Below are 17,692 nucleotides of genomic sequence, written 5' to 3'. Positions count from 1 at the left end.
AAAAAATAGAATTCAAGACAAGCTATGACTATGGCAATGAGAAGCAAGTTGTCAGTGCTTCAAAGAATAAAATAGAAAGATAGCTCAGGATAGAATTATTGGAAATGGTACAAACCAAAACTTATCCTATCACTATTTATCATTGACTCCACCAACTCTTTCTACTAACTTCATAATTCAGTCGTATCAGCTTCACACTCTCTTCTTTATGCAATTACCGGAAAATCCATTCATACTCAGACTTACACTCAACAGAATTTCACAGCCTCTGGCACTCTATTCTCTCTGTTCTTTAACTTCTACACCAACAACTCTTCTGCTTTTATCTTAACTCAAAGCTGAGATTAAAATTCTGTTACTGCTCAGAGTTTTTCTCTCTACACTGTCTAATATCACTGTACAATTCTTAACCAAAATTATATTCCTTTCAAATCCCAACTTGCAAATGTTTTTCTCCACCACTAATCAACACTTCAGATTGTACATTACCTGCATTAAATAAACATTCCTTATCCATTATTGAAACAAATTTTATGGGAAATATATTATAATGGGGTAACTCGTATCCTCTATATATGGGTGATCATGTGTTGTATATGTGCATGAATGTGCTTTTACAACACAATAGTATTAAAACAATCCACTCAATTTCAGTTGATAGCAGATTTGGCATTGAGATTGTTTTTTGGTGGGGGCTGGGGGTTATTAACTGTCAAGGTACAAGATCTTCACAGAAATCATTACATTCATTTATTATACTTGAATAAAAGATTTCAAGATGTGTAACATTGCCATTGTACAAATTTCTGATGTCAATAAAAAAAAAAGTATAGTTTGCAATCTGTCTACTAAGTTTGAAGAATTAATATAAAATTTTGTAATCCTTGAATTGTAGACTAATCTAAGATTCCAATGATGATTGTTGGAAAATAACTACTAACAAATAAAAGAGATTCTGTTAGAATGAACATTTTACTTAAAATGTTCATACACAAATTTCAACTTGTAGCAGTAAAAATATAAGTCAAAGATAAAATGAAGGATTTAAATGTTTAGCTGTCTTAGAGGAATTTAATTGTTTTATTGAATATGTTTAAAATATTTTAATTTAAAATACCTTCTATATTGAAATGAACAGGTTTCTTCCTACTTGCATTAAGATCTTACAACATTCTATGGTATTTTTTGGCATCTTCTTCATTTATTTTTAATAGGTTTTTTTCTTAATCTTTTCTTAATCTCAAATAATCTATTAACATATGAATAGGAAAAAAAGCTACAACCAAAACGAACAGTTGAAGCATGTTTTTACATTTACAATCAATTTTGATATTTATAGTTGTTGTAATTTAGTTGTTTTTCTATACCCATACTATACTTTCAAAACTTGATGTTTTCTGATTGAGATCATAGTCAAACTGAATAAAAGCTGCTAACATAACATTAAGTTAACGAATTGATGTCGGTGATGATGACTGAGGTAAACTGAAAGAGGTGTATCTTTTCATTTGGATGGAATTGTTAGTTGTTGTTAAACCAACCATGTGTATAGAAAGTGTTTATGTGTGAACTACTGTTTGCTGTTGTTGAGTAGCCCAAGTCAGTTCTGTTTGAAAATACCTATGACATGGAGGTAGCTGATTGAAGAATTATTCAGTTGATGTTCTAAATGTGGTTATGCCATCTTTATGTATATGCTGTCCTGACTTTTAGCGTTTAAATCATATGGTCTATATTTTAAAAAATGGTAAGGAAATTTGACAGCTAAAATGACCAAAATTTGTGGTTGTATAAAAGCTCTTTCATTGGTTCTTGTATAATGTTAGTGTGGTAAAATGGATAGCTACAGTATTTAATGGGTTGACGAGTATAATGTTTATTGGTGTTGCTTTTGATTATTGGGTAAATGGAGCTTTTTGGGTTTTTTTTTTCTTTTCTTTTCTTTTCTTTTTAAGATAGGAATAGTGTTTGGTAGAATGGTGACTGCAATTGTTATGCAATAGGGCATTTAAAGGAATAAAAAGTAATGTGTTTAGGTTATATATTACATTATACGTGTTGGGCTTACATGTTAAAATGTTTCATCCAGGTTTTCTTAAATAGAAATTTAATAGGCCTTTTCATAATTTATGTGGATAAATATTTTATTTTAAACTATCTGGCTTCAAATAACATTAACAACATTAAGATTTGAATTATATATTATTTTTTGCATTACATTCTAACTAGGTGTACTTAATCTTTTTATTATAGAATTTAATGTAATCTAGTCTTATTACTAACATTACATATTTTATGATTACTACTTTATTACAAAAAGAGACAATAAGCATGTTTTATTGTTAGAGAGATTTTAATTATCATTGCTAGTTCTAGCAAAACCTAATTTTTGGTTCTGATTACTGAATCCATTAAAATTTATAATTTTGTAAGATCTAAAAATTTGCAATTATGGTATTTTAGGCATGTGTGTGTTTACATCACATGCACATACCTACACATGCACACGCTCACATGCACACACACATACAGGGAAGCAGTGTGTTATACACATACATAATTTATTTTCAACTAACAATTTTTTTTCTAATTACAGTTCTGTTAATTTAACATAATTTTTATAAAAGGAACATATAAGTACTTCAATAAACTTTTAGGACAATATGTTGTTACGTAAACATTTAGAATTCTACATCCATTAAGATTGGAGTGAACATCAAAAAATTCAAAACCATGGTAAATGACTACATTAAATAAATGAAGAAATAAGCATCATTTACTAAATGCCAATTAGAAAATCTCATTACACGACTTTTGGTAATGTACAGCATGACATTGGGATTGCACCTGGTCGTTACTGCTTTGCCTACCTTAGAATCTATTAATACATAGTCCCAATCCAATACAGATAAAATGTTGAAAGATCAGATTACAAATAAAACAACATTTTTCACCATATATGTAATACATTATTGTACTTGCCATAACTATTTGGATGATGCTCAGCAGAATTCGTGCTCAACATTTCTTTCCTACGAACAAATTTTAAAAAAACAAAAAAGAAAAAGTGTAAATGACTGATTGTGTGTGTGGCTGTATGTATGTGCTGAAAACTGCTTTATTTTTCCATTCATGCATTAGGTTTCTCATTAAATTATTCATATAAATTATTTTCACTTCACAAATCTAGAGATCATTTCTCCTTTCACTTGCCACCTCTTTTAATTTATTTTTACATAAAACTGATTCATTTATGCCTGTTTTCTTTTTTTTTTCTCATAATAAAGTGCATAATTTATATAATATATATAAATTATATATATATATATATATATATATATTATATATATATATATATATATATATATTTATAACACATAAACACACATGCACACAAGCACACAATGTATATACATACATATATATTAATACATGTAATATATATATAACATATATGATATATAATACATATGTATTATATATAAAAAAATATATACATATACACATATGATATATATTATATGTAAAACATATATATATATATATATATTTATATATTTATATAGTATATATATATATATATATATATAGTATATATATAATATATAGTATATTTATATAATATACAGTATATTTATATAATATATATAATAATATATATAGTATATATATTTATATAATATATATAGTATATGTATATTTATATAATATATATAGTATATATATATTTATATAATATATATATATTTTATTATTATATATATATGTGTATATATATATAAACTTTTTCACTCTAAGCAAAGATGTCAGCAATTCACCAGCTCTGCAATATTTTCTTGTTTTCAAGTGCTCTCCACTGCACAGCCAGGTAAACTAACTAATTCATTTCTGCCCCCATACTGGTTGGTATGGAGCAGGCTGAAATCATATATGCAAAATCTTCTAAATGTATCACCGTCCTTTCGTAGGGCGGTATGTATGTCTTTCAGTTGTTCGACTACTACCCGGCCAGCCGGATAGTTCTTCTTGTGGCTTTCTTCGAATGCGTCGTGGTTGCTTATATCTACGGTATGTCTACATATTTGAGAGAAAACAAACAGCCTGAAGTCCAGTTTCAGATGGTCTTTATTTATTTACTATTTGTATTATTCCTATACCATTAGCTACAACTGCCTACATCCACTCATCCACCTATACATAAGTTTTAACCAATTTCATAACTAATCAGTTACAATATTTAATATACGAAAGAAAAGTAGTAACGGTTATCTTATAATTGCTTCCAGCAAATTTTTCAGAAAATATATTCTCACCTTTAATTATTTATGGATGTGTGTGTGTGTATGCTTGTGTCAATGTATATGTGTATAAATAAAAAGAAAGGAAATACTCCATAACTTATTGATACACATATATGTATATATATACATACATATTATTTATATATATATATATATTATATATATATATGTGTATATACACATTATATAATATATAAAATGTGTGTGTGTGCGTGTGTGTATGTATATATGTGTATATATATAATATATATATATGTATGTATATGTATATGCAAGTACATGTATATGCATACATTTATATTCCATGCATATAACTGCAGGATGTAAGTGTATGTGTATATATGTGTTCATGTTTTTATAAGTAGTTATATATAAAGTAGACAATTTCATACACACATGCACATACATATTCTGCATATTGTGAGCAAGGAAAATTATGTTAATAGACTTTAATGTCTGTCGGTTCACACTGTTGATTCCACATTCATATAAAGTTATACATTATTTACATTCTTATTATCCTTAAATTATTCAATATTTTTTATTCTTTCAAACATTTAATAAGGTTTTTTTCTTTTTTTTTTTTCCTACTTTTTTGTGTGTATGGTTTTGCATGTATGTTCGTGTGGGTCTGTGTGCGTATCTGCTTACTTGACATTTCTAAAGTATGTATTTCTAATTTAACTATCAGACAATTGTTTATGAAAGTTTTAAACTGTTGGTGAAATGTATATCATCTTATAGTAAATGCTTATTAGCTGCATGCTAAGTGAATGGTGGTATATGAAGTTTTGGGTAAAGCCCTCCTGGGACTGGATCTTCAGACTGTTTTGCTTGAATAGACCCTTTTGCTGTTAAATTGAGAAAAAATGTTTAGTAAGTGTTTGAAATTTTGTGTGGTTGAAATGAGCTAATAATTGGAACATAAAAGCTTACATTTAAATAAATAAATATATTGTGTGTGTGTATGTGTGTGTGTGTGTATATATATGTATAGATATATATGTACATTTATATACATATATATATATATATAAGGATATATGTATGTGTATATATATATATATATACACATTGTATTTGCAATATATACACATTGTATATACAATATATATATACATTATATATATATATATATGGATTAGTGCTTATGAGTGAATGTGTATATGCCTTTTCAGACATATGCATACATGCACACATACACACACACATGTGCACACTCACTGTCTTTCTCTCTCTTTCTCATGGTGATTCCCATAACCCATTTATTTGTAGATGCACAGCTCACTTTGGTAGAGCCCATTCCTCTTCAGGTTTTATCTATACATGTATAAATACATTTGTGTGTATAATGTATATACCAGGCACACAGCTATGAGTTAGGCAGTTGAAAGATTGTCTTCACTTTTGTGATGTGTCTATTTACAATTAACACATTTTAATCACATTAATTCAGACCATTTACATGCACATATATATATATAATTCATTGTTGCAAAGCACTATAATTCACTAAGGTAAGCTATAGGCAGTACCATAAAATCGTTGGTTCCATCTTATTGGAAAGGCACCTGTTTCAGACTTTGAATTTCTGTCTCATCACACCATGAAAGCAAAAGTTGTCTAGTCAACTGCTACGCTTGTAAAAGAAAATAATATATATATTATCCTTATATATTATTTTGTGTATCAATATATATCTTGATACATTTATATTCTATACACACTTGCACAAACATATAGAGAATGCTTTGTTGCTTTAACCATCACAACTAAAACAAGCTGAAGAAAGTGTTGGTGTGTAGAGCTCATCGCCAATGATTTTATATAGAAGAATGGTATGAAATGTCCTAAGTTCCAATCTGTGGAAATTATCCTTTGTAAATCTTAGTAGTAAAAACTAGTTTTAGATAATTTTTACAAAATTATTTTTATTTTATTATATTGTATGTTAATAAATAACAAGCATAAATTTTCATCCAGAGACAAAATTTGCATGACAAATCAAAATTCACCATTATTTTTTTCCTTATTTATAATAACTTCAATGAGAGTGAACACAAACGAATTCCACTTGTATACTTATTGTTATACTTACTTCTCACCCAATTTTAAACACACTAGCTTTACATGGTCCATTTGAGAGCTCATTTCAAAAATTGTTGACAATTGTCCCAAAATCTTTTGAAATGGCATCATTACTATGATAAATAGCATTTATATTTAAATCTTTCAGGGGTAGACCGGTTCTATGACAATCTTGAAATGATGTATGGATTCAAGTTGAGTAAATGGATGAAGTATTGTTGGATGTACCTGACACCAGCATTTACACTGGTAAGTATTTATTTTGCTGTATTTCCAGTTTAATATTTTCATATGTACTAAATATAATGTTTTCATTTAAGATTATTCACATGTTTAACATTTCCTTGAATGGTCTTCTAAGAATGTAAGGCTAAAAATAAATGACAATTTTTAAACTTAATATATATCTATATATATATATAATTGCCCGCAATGTTCATACTGATTTCATTTTTAAAAGGTTTATCCTGACACTGAATTTGTCATTTTAAGTTTTTATAATGATGCAACTTAAACGAGCTGTCTTTCGAGGCTATCGAAATAATTATCATTTTTCAAAAGAAACACTAATGCTAATTTTTAAATTTGGAGGTCAGTTACATTTCATTAACACTATATAACGATTTTAACAGTCTTTATGGTGTCTTTAACCAAACGTGTGTTTGTGTGTTTATTCTTTAAACTATGTGTTTCTTTTTGCATTGTGTTGAAATTTATAAATCATGCATATGGATTGAAATTCTGATTTACATTGTACCTGTCCTCAAAAACAAGGACCTGTAAATAGAAGCTAATAATAACTAAAAGTAAAGATGGCATTTATTTCCTCCTCCACTTTTGTCACAAAAAATAGATTAAAAATTTTTCTCGTTTTTCCTCACGGCCTTTTCAGGTTTTCATATACTTCATATAATGTTCTTACCTGTAATTAAATACATACTTGTTTACATATGTGTTTAATATCTATATATTTAGCGAGTTACTACTACCATTTGTACCATGGCATGTACAGAAGTTATATTTCAGCTAGGAAAAAACCAATGTGGCTAAAACCCAAACCAGACATTCATGCTTTATTGCTTAGTTGGAACATCTAGTGTGGAACGGCTACATTGGTCTGGGCAAATCATCAAACCTGAATGGATGTTTTTACATTATTAACAGCCATTTAAAGGTCTTTGATTTTGGGAGTGGAAAGTATTATTGTAAGTCCAAATTTCAATCCCTGTTTATAACTAATAAATTTCAGCACAAAGACAAAAATGTAATGCATAAAGTGAAGAATGATTTGCTCTGATTATATTTCATTGAGATTATAAGAGAATTTAGGGCACTAGTGACATATTGTCCCAGAAAGAAAATTATTTGTTTACTCCTTTTCTCTGACAAAGTAAATAGATTATATTCAAACCTTACTTTTTATTTTTCAGTCTCTTTATTGAAGAAGTAAATATCTAAAGAAATTAGATAAGTAAATTCAGGTATTAAGCACCATGTAGTAAGGTGTATTAACTGGCTATTAAATTAATAGTTCCACTGTGATGTGTTATCTTTGCAACTCACAAAAGAAAGCCAAGGAAAATGTCAGCATCTAAACACTATATATTTATGCCATAACTGATACAATTTGTAGTGTTAGCAGCTATAGAACACGAGACATGAGAACATCTGTGACATTCCTACTTAGATTATATGTCCAAGTGAGTGGTTAGCAAGTAGACTAGTATTGATATTTGGCTAATGTCTGTAGCACATGCTTGGAACCAGTTGTCAGGTATTGTCAATTTTGCTTTTTCTCCCCCATTTCTCTGCTATTTCATGTTGAAGTTGTTGATGCAATCACCAACTATAAAGAAAAATGAAATCAAGAAAACAGTGATGCAATGTTTACAAAATTATTCAACCATTATGCAGTAACTCTATAGGGTACATTTTAAATTATTGAATTAATGCACTTTTATAAAGTGAAAACTTAATTTAATTTGTACTGATCTGCTAAAACACAGATTCACTTCCATACTTGTACAACTTCACTATGTATCTAATGATTAATAGACATTTATATATCTAGTGGGTTTTTTTCTTTTGTATTCCTTTTTTATTAGTTATTCTGAGGAATAGGAACAGTGCCCAATGCCTTCATTTAAGTTTCCTTGGACAAGTTATGATTAATTCTGTTAACTGTGTGTTTAAAAATAACACTTGAGCAGAGATAGATCCAGTGAACTGTTGTTTTATCAATGAAGTATCAAACCCACTACTGTCTCAAGGCGTGGGCACATTGAACTGTTGCCCAGGGGCCTGATTCTGATGTACTTTTATAAAGTGAAACCTTAATTTCATTTGTGTTGTTGTGGCTTGCTGTCAATAAATACTTTCGGGGGCCTTGTGCATTGATTTGCCATTGGACTGCAATGTTACTGAGGCAGCTCTGATCAGACTTTGTACATCAGTTGGTGTATTTTAACAGGCTTTCTCTTAATTATGCCTCTCTTAATTTTACTTGTTTTATTTTAACTAATTGTTTTTATTTGTAATACCAAAACTTTCACAAATTCCTGGAATTCAGAGCAAAAGATATTTCTAGCATTTTGAATTATTATTAAATACTATTTTTGTTTGTTTTAGATTGTCTTCGTCCTGAGTACTATCAGCTATTCTGAACTAACGTACAAGAGGAAAGTGATCGAATATCACTACCCTCACTGGGCGGTATCTATCGGCTGGACAATGGCATGCTCTTCAATTGTATTTATTCCTCTAGTAATGTGTATTAACATCTACAAAACAAAGGGATCACTCAAAACAGTAAGTTATTAGCAACTTAGCATTTCCTTTTAGTAGGTATGTCATCATCGTCATCACCATCATCATTTAGCATTCATTTCCACGGATTTGACAGTTTGACTAGGACTGCTAAGCCAGAGTGCTGTGCCAAGCTCCAGTCTGATTTGGTTTGGTTTTTATGTTTGGATGCCTTTTCTAATGTCAATCAAGAGTGTAGTGGGTGCTTTTTACATGTTGCTGGCAATGGTGTAATTTACAAACCACCAGCAGTGGCTACAACTACAATAACACTTAGCTTGACACGTCTTCTCAAGCACAGCAAATCACCAAAGGTATTGATCACATGTCGTTTTTATATGTGTGTGTTTGAAAGGGATAGTGAAAATAGTTGTAGCTACTTTGACCCACCCTCTTTTATTTCCAGGTAAAATACTGTTTTTGCAGTGACGTTTTTATGCAACAAAGGCCTTCCTTCAGTCTCTACCAAATCCATTCACAAGACTTTGGTTGGCCAAAGACTATAGCAGGAAATATGATGTGCTCAATGTGTAGTACTGTACAAGTGTCTCCTCCTATATACACTGCAATGAATACCGCTAGAAGTAGAAACTGATTTTAAATAATGTGCACCAGATTCATTTTACAAAATTAGTTATATTTTATTACATTGTATGTTAATTAATAATAGGCACAAATTTTCATGTAGGGACAGAATTTGCACGACAAAATCAAAATTCACCTTTATTTTTTTCCAATTTGCATATTTATTCTTAATGTGTTCTATCAGATTTAAATGTGAATACGCTTTGTAAAAGAAATGTTCTCCTGTGACATAAGCAACAGCAATTAGAATATATGTGCTCAAATCTAACATTACATTAAGAATACCAATGGAAGACATGGAATGAGATGGTGAAGCATGGTCTTTAAATGCTGGGCCTCATAGAGTTAATTACTATCAGCTGAGACATTGGCGATATGCCATGCTTGTGAAAACCCATCAAGCAAAGTAAAATCATAGTTGTGGCAGTTATTGGCGTCAGTAACTGGCACCTGTACCAGTGGCACATAAAAAGCATCTTTAGAGCATTTGGCCTCATGGAGGTAATGTGGCCAATGCTGGTGTCGTGTAACTAGCAACTGTGCCGGTGGCACATAAAAAGCACCTTTCGAGTAATGGGCCTCATGTTGGCAATGACAAATGACTGAGACCTTTGGCATTATGTCGTCCTTGAGAAGAAGATCCATCAAGCCAAATGAAACCATAGTTGTGGCAGATACTGCTGTCATGCAACTGGCATTCGTTACACTCTTCAAGTGGTTGGCATTCTGAAGGGCATCCAGCCATAGAAATCCATGCCAAATCAGACTGGTGCCTGGTGCAGCCCCTCAGCTCTTGTCAAACCATCCAACCTATGCCAGCATGGACAATGGACATTAAATGATGATGATGCAAATCATTGTGTATATGTATATGTATATATTATGTATGTATGTATATATTTGTATGTATGTGTGTATATATTTATATAGGTATTATTTATTCACCATCACGTGTGTATGTATATGTTACATACATATACTTATGTCACCATCATATTGCACAATATTAGTTTTTGATTCATCTATTTGAATGCAATGTCTAATAATTTAATAAAGAAAACCATATCTAATTTATTACATAAGTTTTCTTGTTATAAGGTTTTTTTTTATGAAATCTTAAAAATAAAATAAAGCTCAGTAACTGACAAATAGTTTAAGAAAATATAATTACAAATAATGCTTATTAAAAAACACGCATCTTATAATTCTTTTAACTTTTGCAGAGAATTGAATACTTGCTACGTCCAATGCTCAAGTCATACCAACTGCGGCCCAACGAGGATCTTACGAAAGTGACGCTAATCACTCGGTGTGATTATGACTGTGAGCCAGAAATTGCTGCAGAAGAATCAGCTACTGTTCAAAATCATTTAATTGAAAAATCAGCAGAAGCCAATCTTGAAATTGTACCCAATTCTGATACTAAAGATACAAATATTTAATAGAATTTAAATGTATGTTCTAAAAATTCTAGATAATTCCAAAAATTGTTGGACAAACTCTGCATAAACTTTAGCTTAACTTCAACTTAACTAGCAATAGGTTTAATCTTTCTAGTTCTAGCACTGCAGATAAACAGCTATGAAAGATTGTACACCATTTTAGTGTCATGAAACTATGTCTTCTTATTCATTGGGATATCAAAAGTAGATATTAAACATTAACATTATTCAGAATAATTTTTAAAGATTATTTTTATAAATTTATTAAAAAAGTAATTAGAAATAAATTCATTTCAAATGTTAATAATACAGACATCTGTGTATAAATTTATGTGCACATTTTATAATAGACGTGTATATAAATATATATGCACATCTAATATGCATGTGTATATAAATTTTATCAAATCATAACTGAATAGTATTTTCATTTAATGTAGAAATGAATTATAATTTTTAAAATTATCACTTCATTTTTTTAACTTGATTATTTAAAATAACAACTTGAACAAATTTATGTTATCTTCCATCATATAACTTTTAGATAATGAGTAAATTTAACCTCAAAACTCTTAATGAGTGTGCTGGTTAAATAATATAAAACCTTTTCAAAAAAATTGCTACATTTTTCATATATCATTCTTATTATAGTAATGATAGCTCAAGTTTTCATATATTCTTGCAGTATTGCTTCAGTTGGAAGAGAAAAAAAATTTTAAATAACCTATTAAATATTCTACTGAACTATTAGCTATGAAAATTGTTTCCTAGAAGTAATTGTACTTCATTTCTTAAAAATCACCTGTGATTCCACTCATATAGATATCCATGTCCTTCTTAATAAAATAGACAAACGGTTTGATGACTTTTTTGGCACATTCAATGCTAGTTTTATAATAATCCCTTCACAAAACTTGACAGCTTTTGATCAATTGAAATCTAATATAATTTCTCTTCTATTTAGTTTAATTTATACTAGATTCATCTAATTGAAAACAAAATTAACATAAAAATTCTAAAATATCCTCAAGTTTTACTTTAGATAAAGATTTATTTAAAATTCTTTTGAGTAACATAATATTAGAACCAGTTTATTGCAGATTATTATTGCCTTTCATCAATTACAATAAATGCCTCAAATATCTTTCATTAATTTCATACTTTCATGCATTTGAATTCAGTTATAAATAATTTCTTATTACTTTTAATGAAAGACTTAAGGTGTTAAATTTTACATCATCACTGACTTATAAACTGAAGTCTGTTAGATTACTGGGCCAACAATGTACATATTATATCAGCTATCAAGAAATGCCTAAAACATGAGAGAAACCATTCTGTAACAATGAATTTTCTTTCACATTATTTTTTTTCTTTGGAAATTCTAAATAGATAAAAATCATTGTTTAATGTTAGTCTTGTTACATACAAGTATGTATTATTCCTGTATTCTTCCAATATGCATACTGCAATGATGTCAAAGACATTGTATTATTGAATTATCATTTATCAAATTTCATTTTACATAAAGTATAAGTTTTTTTTTTGTTTGTTTGTTTTTTTTCATTTGAACATGATACTTTAATAACTTTGTAAGGTTTCAAGTTATTGTCTAAAGTGATTATACAACATTCACCATTATTAAAGACAGTTTTGGCATTTGTTAATTTCTTATGCCACAAAGTACCAAAGAAAACTGGTACATCCTCAGTTTCTTTTTATAAGCTAAAATTGGTCTCATAATTTACCGTTACGAAGAAACTGAAGCTACAGACTTTATTAAACAATGATATGATAATTATCTTCCCAATATATATGGTTTGTTTTATTTCTTGCTGTTTGTCTTAAGATAAAAATATTTTTTAATATTATATTGATTAAATCCCTAATTATTTTGCATTTTGCATTGTGACATGATGTTTGATTTAAAATTGTACAAATAAATTTTTAAATAATGCTTTTTACCTTTGGAATTGCAACAGTGAAGGTGTTATTTGATTAATACAATTTCCTCAGCTTACTCCAAATCCAAAAATGAATTATGTCAGTGATAAAATTAAAGAATTTTCTGGTCAGAAAAGGTAATTCTTTAAATTTGATTAAATTTAGATTCTTTTAAGATTTAAAAACCACTCGAACAAAAATATTATTCCTATGGCTGTTTAGTTTTACAGCTATTGCCAGTGTATAAAATAATGCTTTATTTTCTGCATATCTTATGGAAAAGCTCCCTTTCATAAAGGTTAGATAGCAAATCTGACCTTTAGTCCTCTGACTATGATTATTATTATTATTATTATTATTATTATTATTATTATTGTTTTTTAAATTAAATTTAGATATTGAATTTTTAAAAATGCTTTAGGTATATTTAAAATATTTTAGTTTAATTACATCATCAGCTTCAGCTTGTCATAATCATCATAATCAGTTATCATCATTGTCATCACCACTACAACAGTCATAATTCATAATTACTTTCATTAACTCATTATCTTCTTCAGCATCATTTTCATTATATCATATTCTGTCGAGTTCCAAGCATATGAAGGACATTTTTCAAACAGGAGCAGTTTGGATTTTATTGTAATATAATAAAGCATTTGCTTTTTTTGCTTTCATTTTTTTTTTTTTATGAACTTTTGCAAATGTAATTAGTAATGTTTTATTTGCTATGGATAGTAGTGGGCCACTAATGATAGCTTTTTCATTTTATAAGTGATGCTAATGTAAAATTGTGTCAGCTCAAGTATTTTAACTACTAACAAAGCTAAATTCAGCTTGCTGATTGGACCCTAATCGGTATTGACAAGATAGCATCGATGTCTGCTAAATATTGCTAACAAAACAAAAAAATGTAATAAAATATTTTCACTTTTAAAAACTTGTTTTTAAATTTTATAGCTGAACATTTTTTTTTTTTTAATAATCTAAGAGCAACTTTATTAGTAACTTTTTAAAAACATTATTTAACTCTTTTAAAAAAATTTTAAGTAGACCTTATGTTAAATACTAGCGTTAAGGATTTTGTTTGCATATTTACAAAATAAATTAGGGATACAATCAAGAATTTTTTTTAATTAATTAAATATTTGGTAATTAACATTTTGCCCAGTTATAATTTTCTTATTGTTTGAACTTACATGGTTGATGCTCCCGAAACAATTTTATAAATACATAAAGTATATATGTATGTGTGTATGTGTGTATTTATATACAATTATATGTAGCTTTACATAAGTGCTTGTGTGTGTGTGTTGTGTGAGAGAGAGAGACCTGTCTCTAAGAAATAAATACATACACACACACACACACACACACATGTATATATATATATATATATATAAACATACATTACATGTACATATATATTCATATACACATTTATATACTTACTTCAGTGATAACACCCGTCACTCAATTTTATGTGTCTAAAATGTGCACATACTGTATGCATACACATGTATGTACGTACGTGTGTGTGTGGCGGTTTGTGTGCATATCATAAATGTATAAAAAGGGTTGTCTGTGACCGCAAATCTCACTTATTTCAAGGTATGGTCAAATGGACAGTTCATACAAGCTTTGAGAAAGTCAAAACTTAAAGTCGCACTCAACTCCCATTTTTATAGTAAACTTGACTTGGCATCCAATATTGAGTCTTTTCATCAGTAAACAAACATTAACATTTATATATATATACACACAACACACACACATATACATATTACCTATGTGTATATATATGTATCCACACACATACATACACACATAATCATGTGTACATATATAGATACATATACATATCTTATAATAATAATAATGCTACCATTGTACTTATTATAACAATCTCACTCAGTTTTCTGTTTTTTGCTTTTATTTTTCTATTTTGAGAATTAGACAGTTTCAAAAATACAGTTATGTACACTATTTTTTAAGCTAAATAAACCATTAAAATATTTCTAATAGGAAGATATTAGATTTTCCAAAAAAAAAAAGAAAAGAAAAAGAAAAAAATGAAGAGATGACCCTTTGTCTATCATTTGTTATAATAAAAAAAAAATTTTAAAGGAATCTTTTTTTTTATTTTTTCTTGTGTATTTATGTAAATTTGACATTTTTAAATAATTTCATGAAAATATTGAGAAACCAACAGGAAAACATTATCTAATCGTCAATGTTTTTACCTGCTGAAGTTCAATTAGCATCTGATTTTTCTTTTCCTATGTGTGGATTCATTTATTGCATAAAGATCTCAGAAAGTATTTCAGGAACTTTCATACCTAAATCTATAATTTATCAAGTTTTGTTATCTAACATTTAACATACATTAGTTGTTATTTCTTGTAAAATATAATTAAGTCTGAACTTTGTAGAATCTAAATTTAAACCTTCTCTCTCTATCTATCTATTTATCTCTCTCTCTCTCTCTCTCTATATATATATATATATATATATATATATATATATATATATATATATATAATAATAATAATAATATTAGGGAATAAATCCAAACTTACAGGGAAAAATTAGATTTAGGATTAAATCCAATTTTATAGTATAAATATATTATAGGCGCAGGAGTGGCTGTGTGGTAAGTAGCTTGCTAACCAACCACACGGTTGCGGGTTCAGTCCCACTGCGTGGCATCTTGGGCAAGTGTCTTCTGCTATAGCCCCGGGCCGACCAATGCCTTGTGAGTGGATTTGGTAGACGGAAACTGAAAGAAGCCTGTCGTATATATGTATATGTGTGTTTGTGTGTCTGTGTTTGTCCCCCTAGCATTGCTTGACAACCGATGCTGGTGTGTTTATGTCCCCGTCACTTAGCGGTTCGGCAAAAAGAGACCGATAGAATAAGTACTAAAAGGTGGTGCTCCAGCATGGCCGCAGTCAAATGACTGAAACAAGTAAAAGAGTAAGAGTAAAGAGTATATTATATTATATTAAATTAGAGATAAAACCACTATTAGGCAAATCAAACAGTGAAAAACATAAGCCAATACATAAAATTAATTTTAAAATATAAAAGTTAAAAATAAAAAATTTTTTAAATAATTTAAACTTATAAATTTAGTGGTTTTATCTCTAATTTAATATAATATATATATATATAATGGTGGAATGTTTCACAAGTAAACTTGATTAATAATACACGCTGTGTGTTTTTTACCTTCATTGTGTGAAACTTACTTCGTAACATTATAGAAAACATTTCTCTTAATTACATTTCGACAAAACTTCGATTTCTTAGCAATTTTGGCTGGAGGAATTCCTTGAGAATTTATGGAACAAAGCCTATAGCAAGTTAAAAGACAAAATATTGCAATTTATGAGAAATGATGAATTTGTTTTGTATTAAATCAGTGGTTCTCAGCTGGGGGTCCATATAAGATTTTGGGGGGAGTCATGCAATCAGAATAGTAAATTGGAGAACTACAATAGTATTTAAAGGAACCATTGAAGATTTTGGTTTAAATGTATTTATTATAAGAAAGAGCCAGGTTTCTTTTTACATGTTTCTGGCATGTTCTCTCAGAGAGTGCCGTTGCAATCCTACACAGGTGAATGTGTGATAAATAAAAATGGTATTTTGAAAGAAGTATCTATAAAACTAGTTTTTAAATATCAAATGGCTAGTGGGGTCCACTGAAATAAAATGGTAACCAAAGGGGGCGGTGGTCCATAGATAAATTTTTTTTTAATGGTTGGGAACTACTGGGTTAAATGATCACTATAGCAAAACAATTATTGTCTTCCTTACTCTATTCCTTTTAATTTATTTTAACAAAAACAGAAATTAATGAGTCCTGAGTAATAAAGTTCATGAAATTCATTTTGTACGTAGTTACATCATAGTAAAAATGTCTTCATATTTAATTGGAGTGGTTATTCCATAATTATAATGAATTGTATAATTGTAACTACAAGTATGTATTTCAGTTTATGGACTTCTTCTGTAGTCTATTTAAACTTAGTTGATATTAGTTTGCGCACGCACACACACAGAGCTTTCTTTCCCTATAATTGCAAAGTCAGCTACAGATTTAATTTTAAGAATAGAGAAAGATAATGAATGTACTTAGAGACTTGTTTTCTTCCTTAAACCAATAATTAGAGAGTTGAATAGTATGTTGAATAGATTAAATTGTTTCATGTCACATTTTGTGATGACTTCTCTGTAATTTAAATATATAGAAGAAACTTTATTTCTGTTCAAGCCATTTTCGCTTGACTCCAGGTTACAGCTCTGTTATCGCATGAATATAACTATTAAAGCAAGGGAAATATACTCTAGATTTACCATATTATTCTGAGTTCAGTAATTAAACAACAGTGGTTGGTTACTATGTATTCAGTTGAGCTAACAAGCCAGAAGAATTGATGATCCAAACATATTTCCTTACATCTATAGATATATATACATTATAACTGGTTGCAACCTGGAACTAAGTGAAAAATCACTTGA

At 28.9% G+C, this 17,692-nt stretch overlaps 1 protein-coding gene across 3 annotated transcripts in view; it reads left to right on the top strand.

Moving 5' to 3' along the window:
* LOC115222578 (sodium- and chloride-dependent taurine transporter) overlaps positions 1 to 15,252 on the top strand; it is a 77,471-nt gene extending 62,219 nt beyond the window's left edge. For 2 of the 3 annotated variants that reach the window (XM_029792856.2, XM_036511603.1), the window contains exons 11-14: positions 3,969 to 4,068; positions 6,538 to 6,638; positions 9,018 to 9,197; positions 11,003 to 15,252. In XM_029792856.2, coding sequence (XP_029648716.1) covers positions 3,969 to 4,068; positions 6,538 to 6,638; positions 9,018 to 9,197; positions 11,003 to 11,221 — 600 coding nt within the window. In that variant the 3' untranslated portion in view covers positions 11,222 to 15,252. Of the gene's footprint in view, positions 1 to 3,968; positions 4,069 to 6,537; positions 6,756 to 6,873; positions 8,217 to 9,017; positions 9,198 to 11,002 lie in introns of those variants that run through there. The other variant, XR_005003179.1, reaches the window with a different exon arrangement.
* The last annotated feature ends 2,440 nt before the right edge of the window (positions 15,253 to 17,692 follow it).

This window comes from Octopus sinensis, linkage group LG20 (genome assembly GCF_006345805.1).
Source record: "Octopus sinensis linkage group LG20, ASM634580v1, whole genome shotgun sequence".
Taxonomy (NCBI): domain Eukaryota; kingdom Metazoa; phylum Mollusca; class Cephalopoda; order Octopoda; family Octopodidae; genus Octopus; species Octopus sinensis.
The sequence above is the reverse complement of the archived record's forward strand: the minus strand, read 5'-3'. Positions and strand labels throughout refer to the sequence as shown.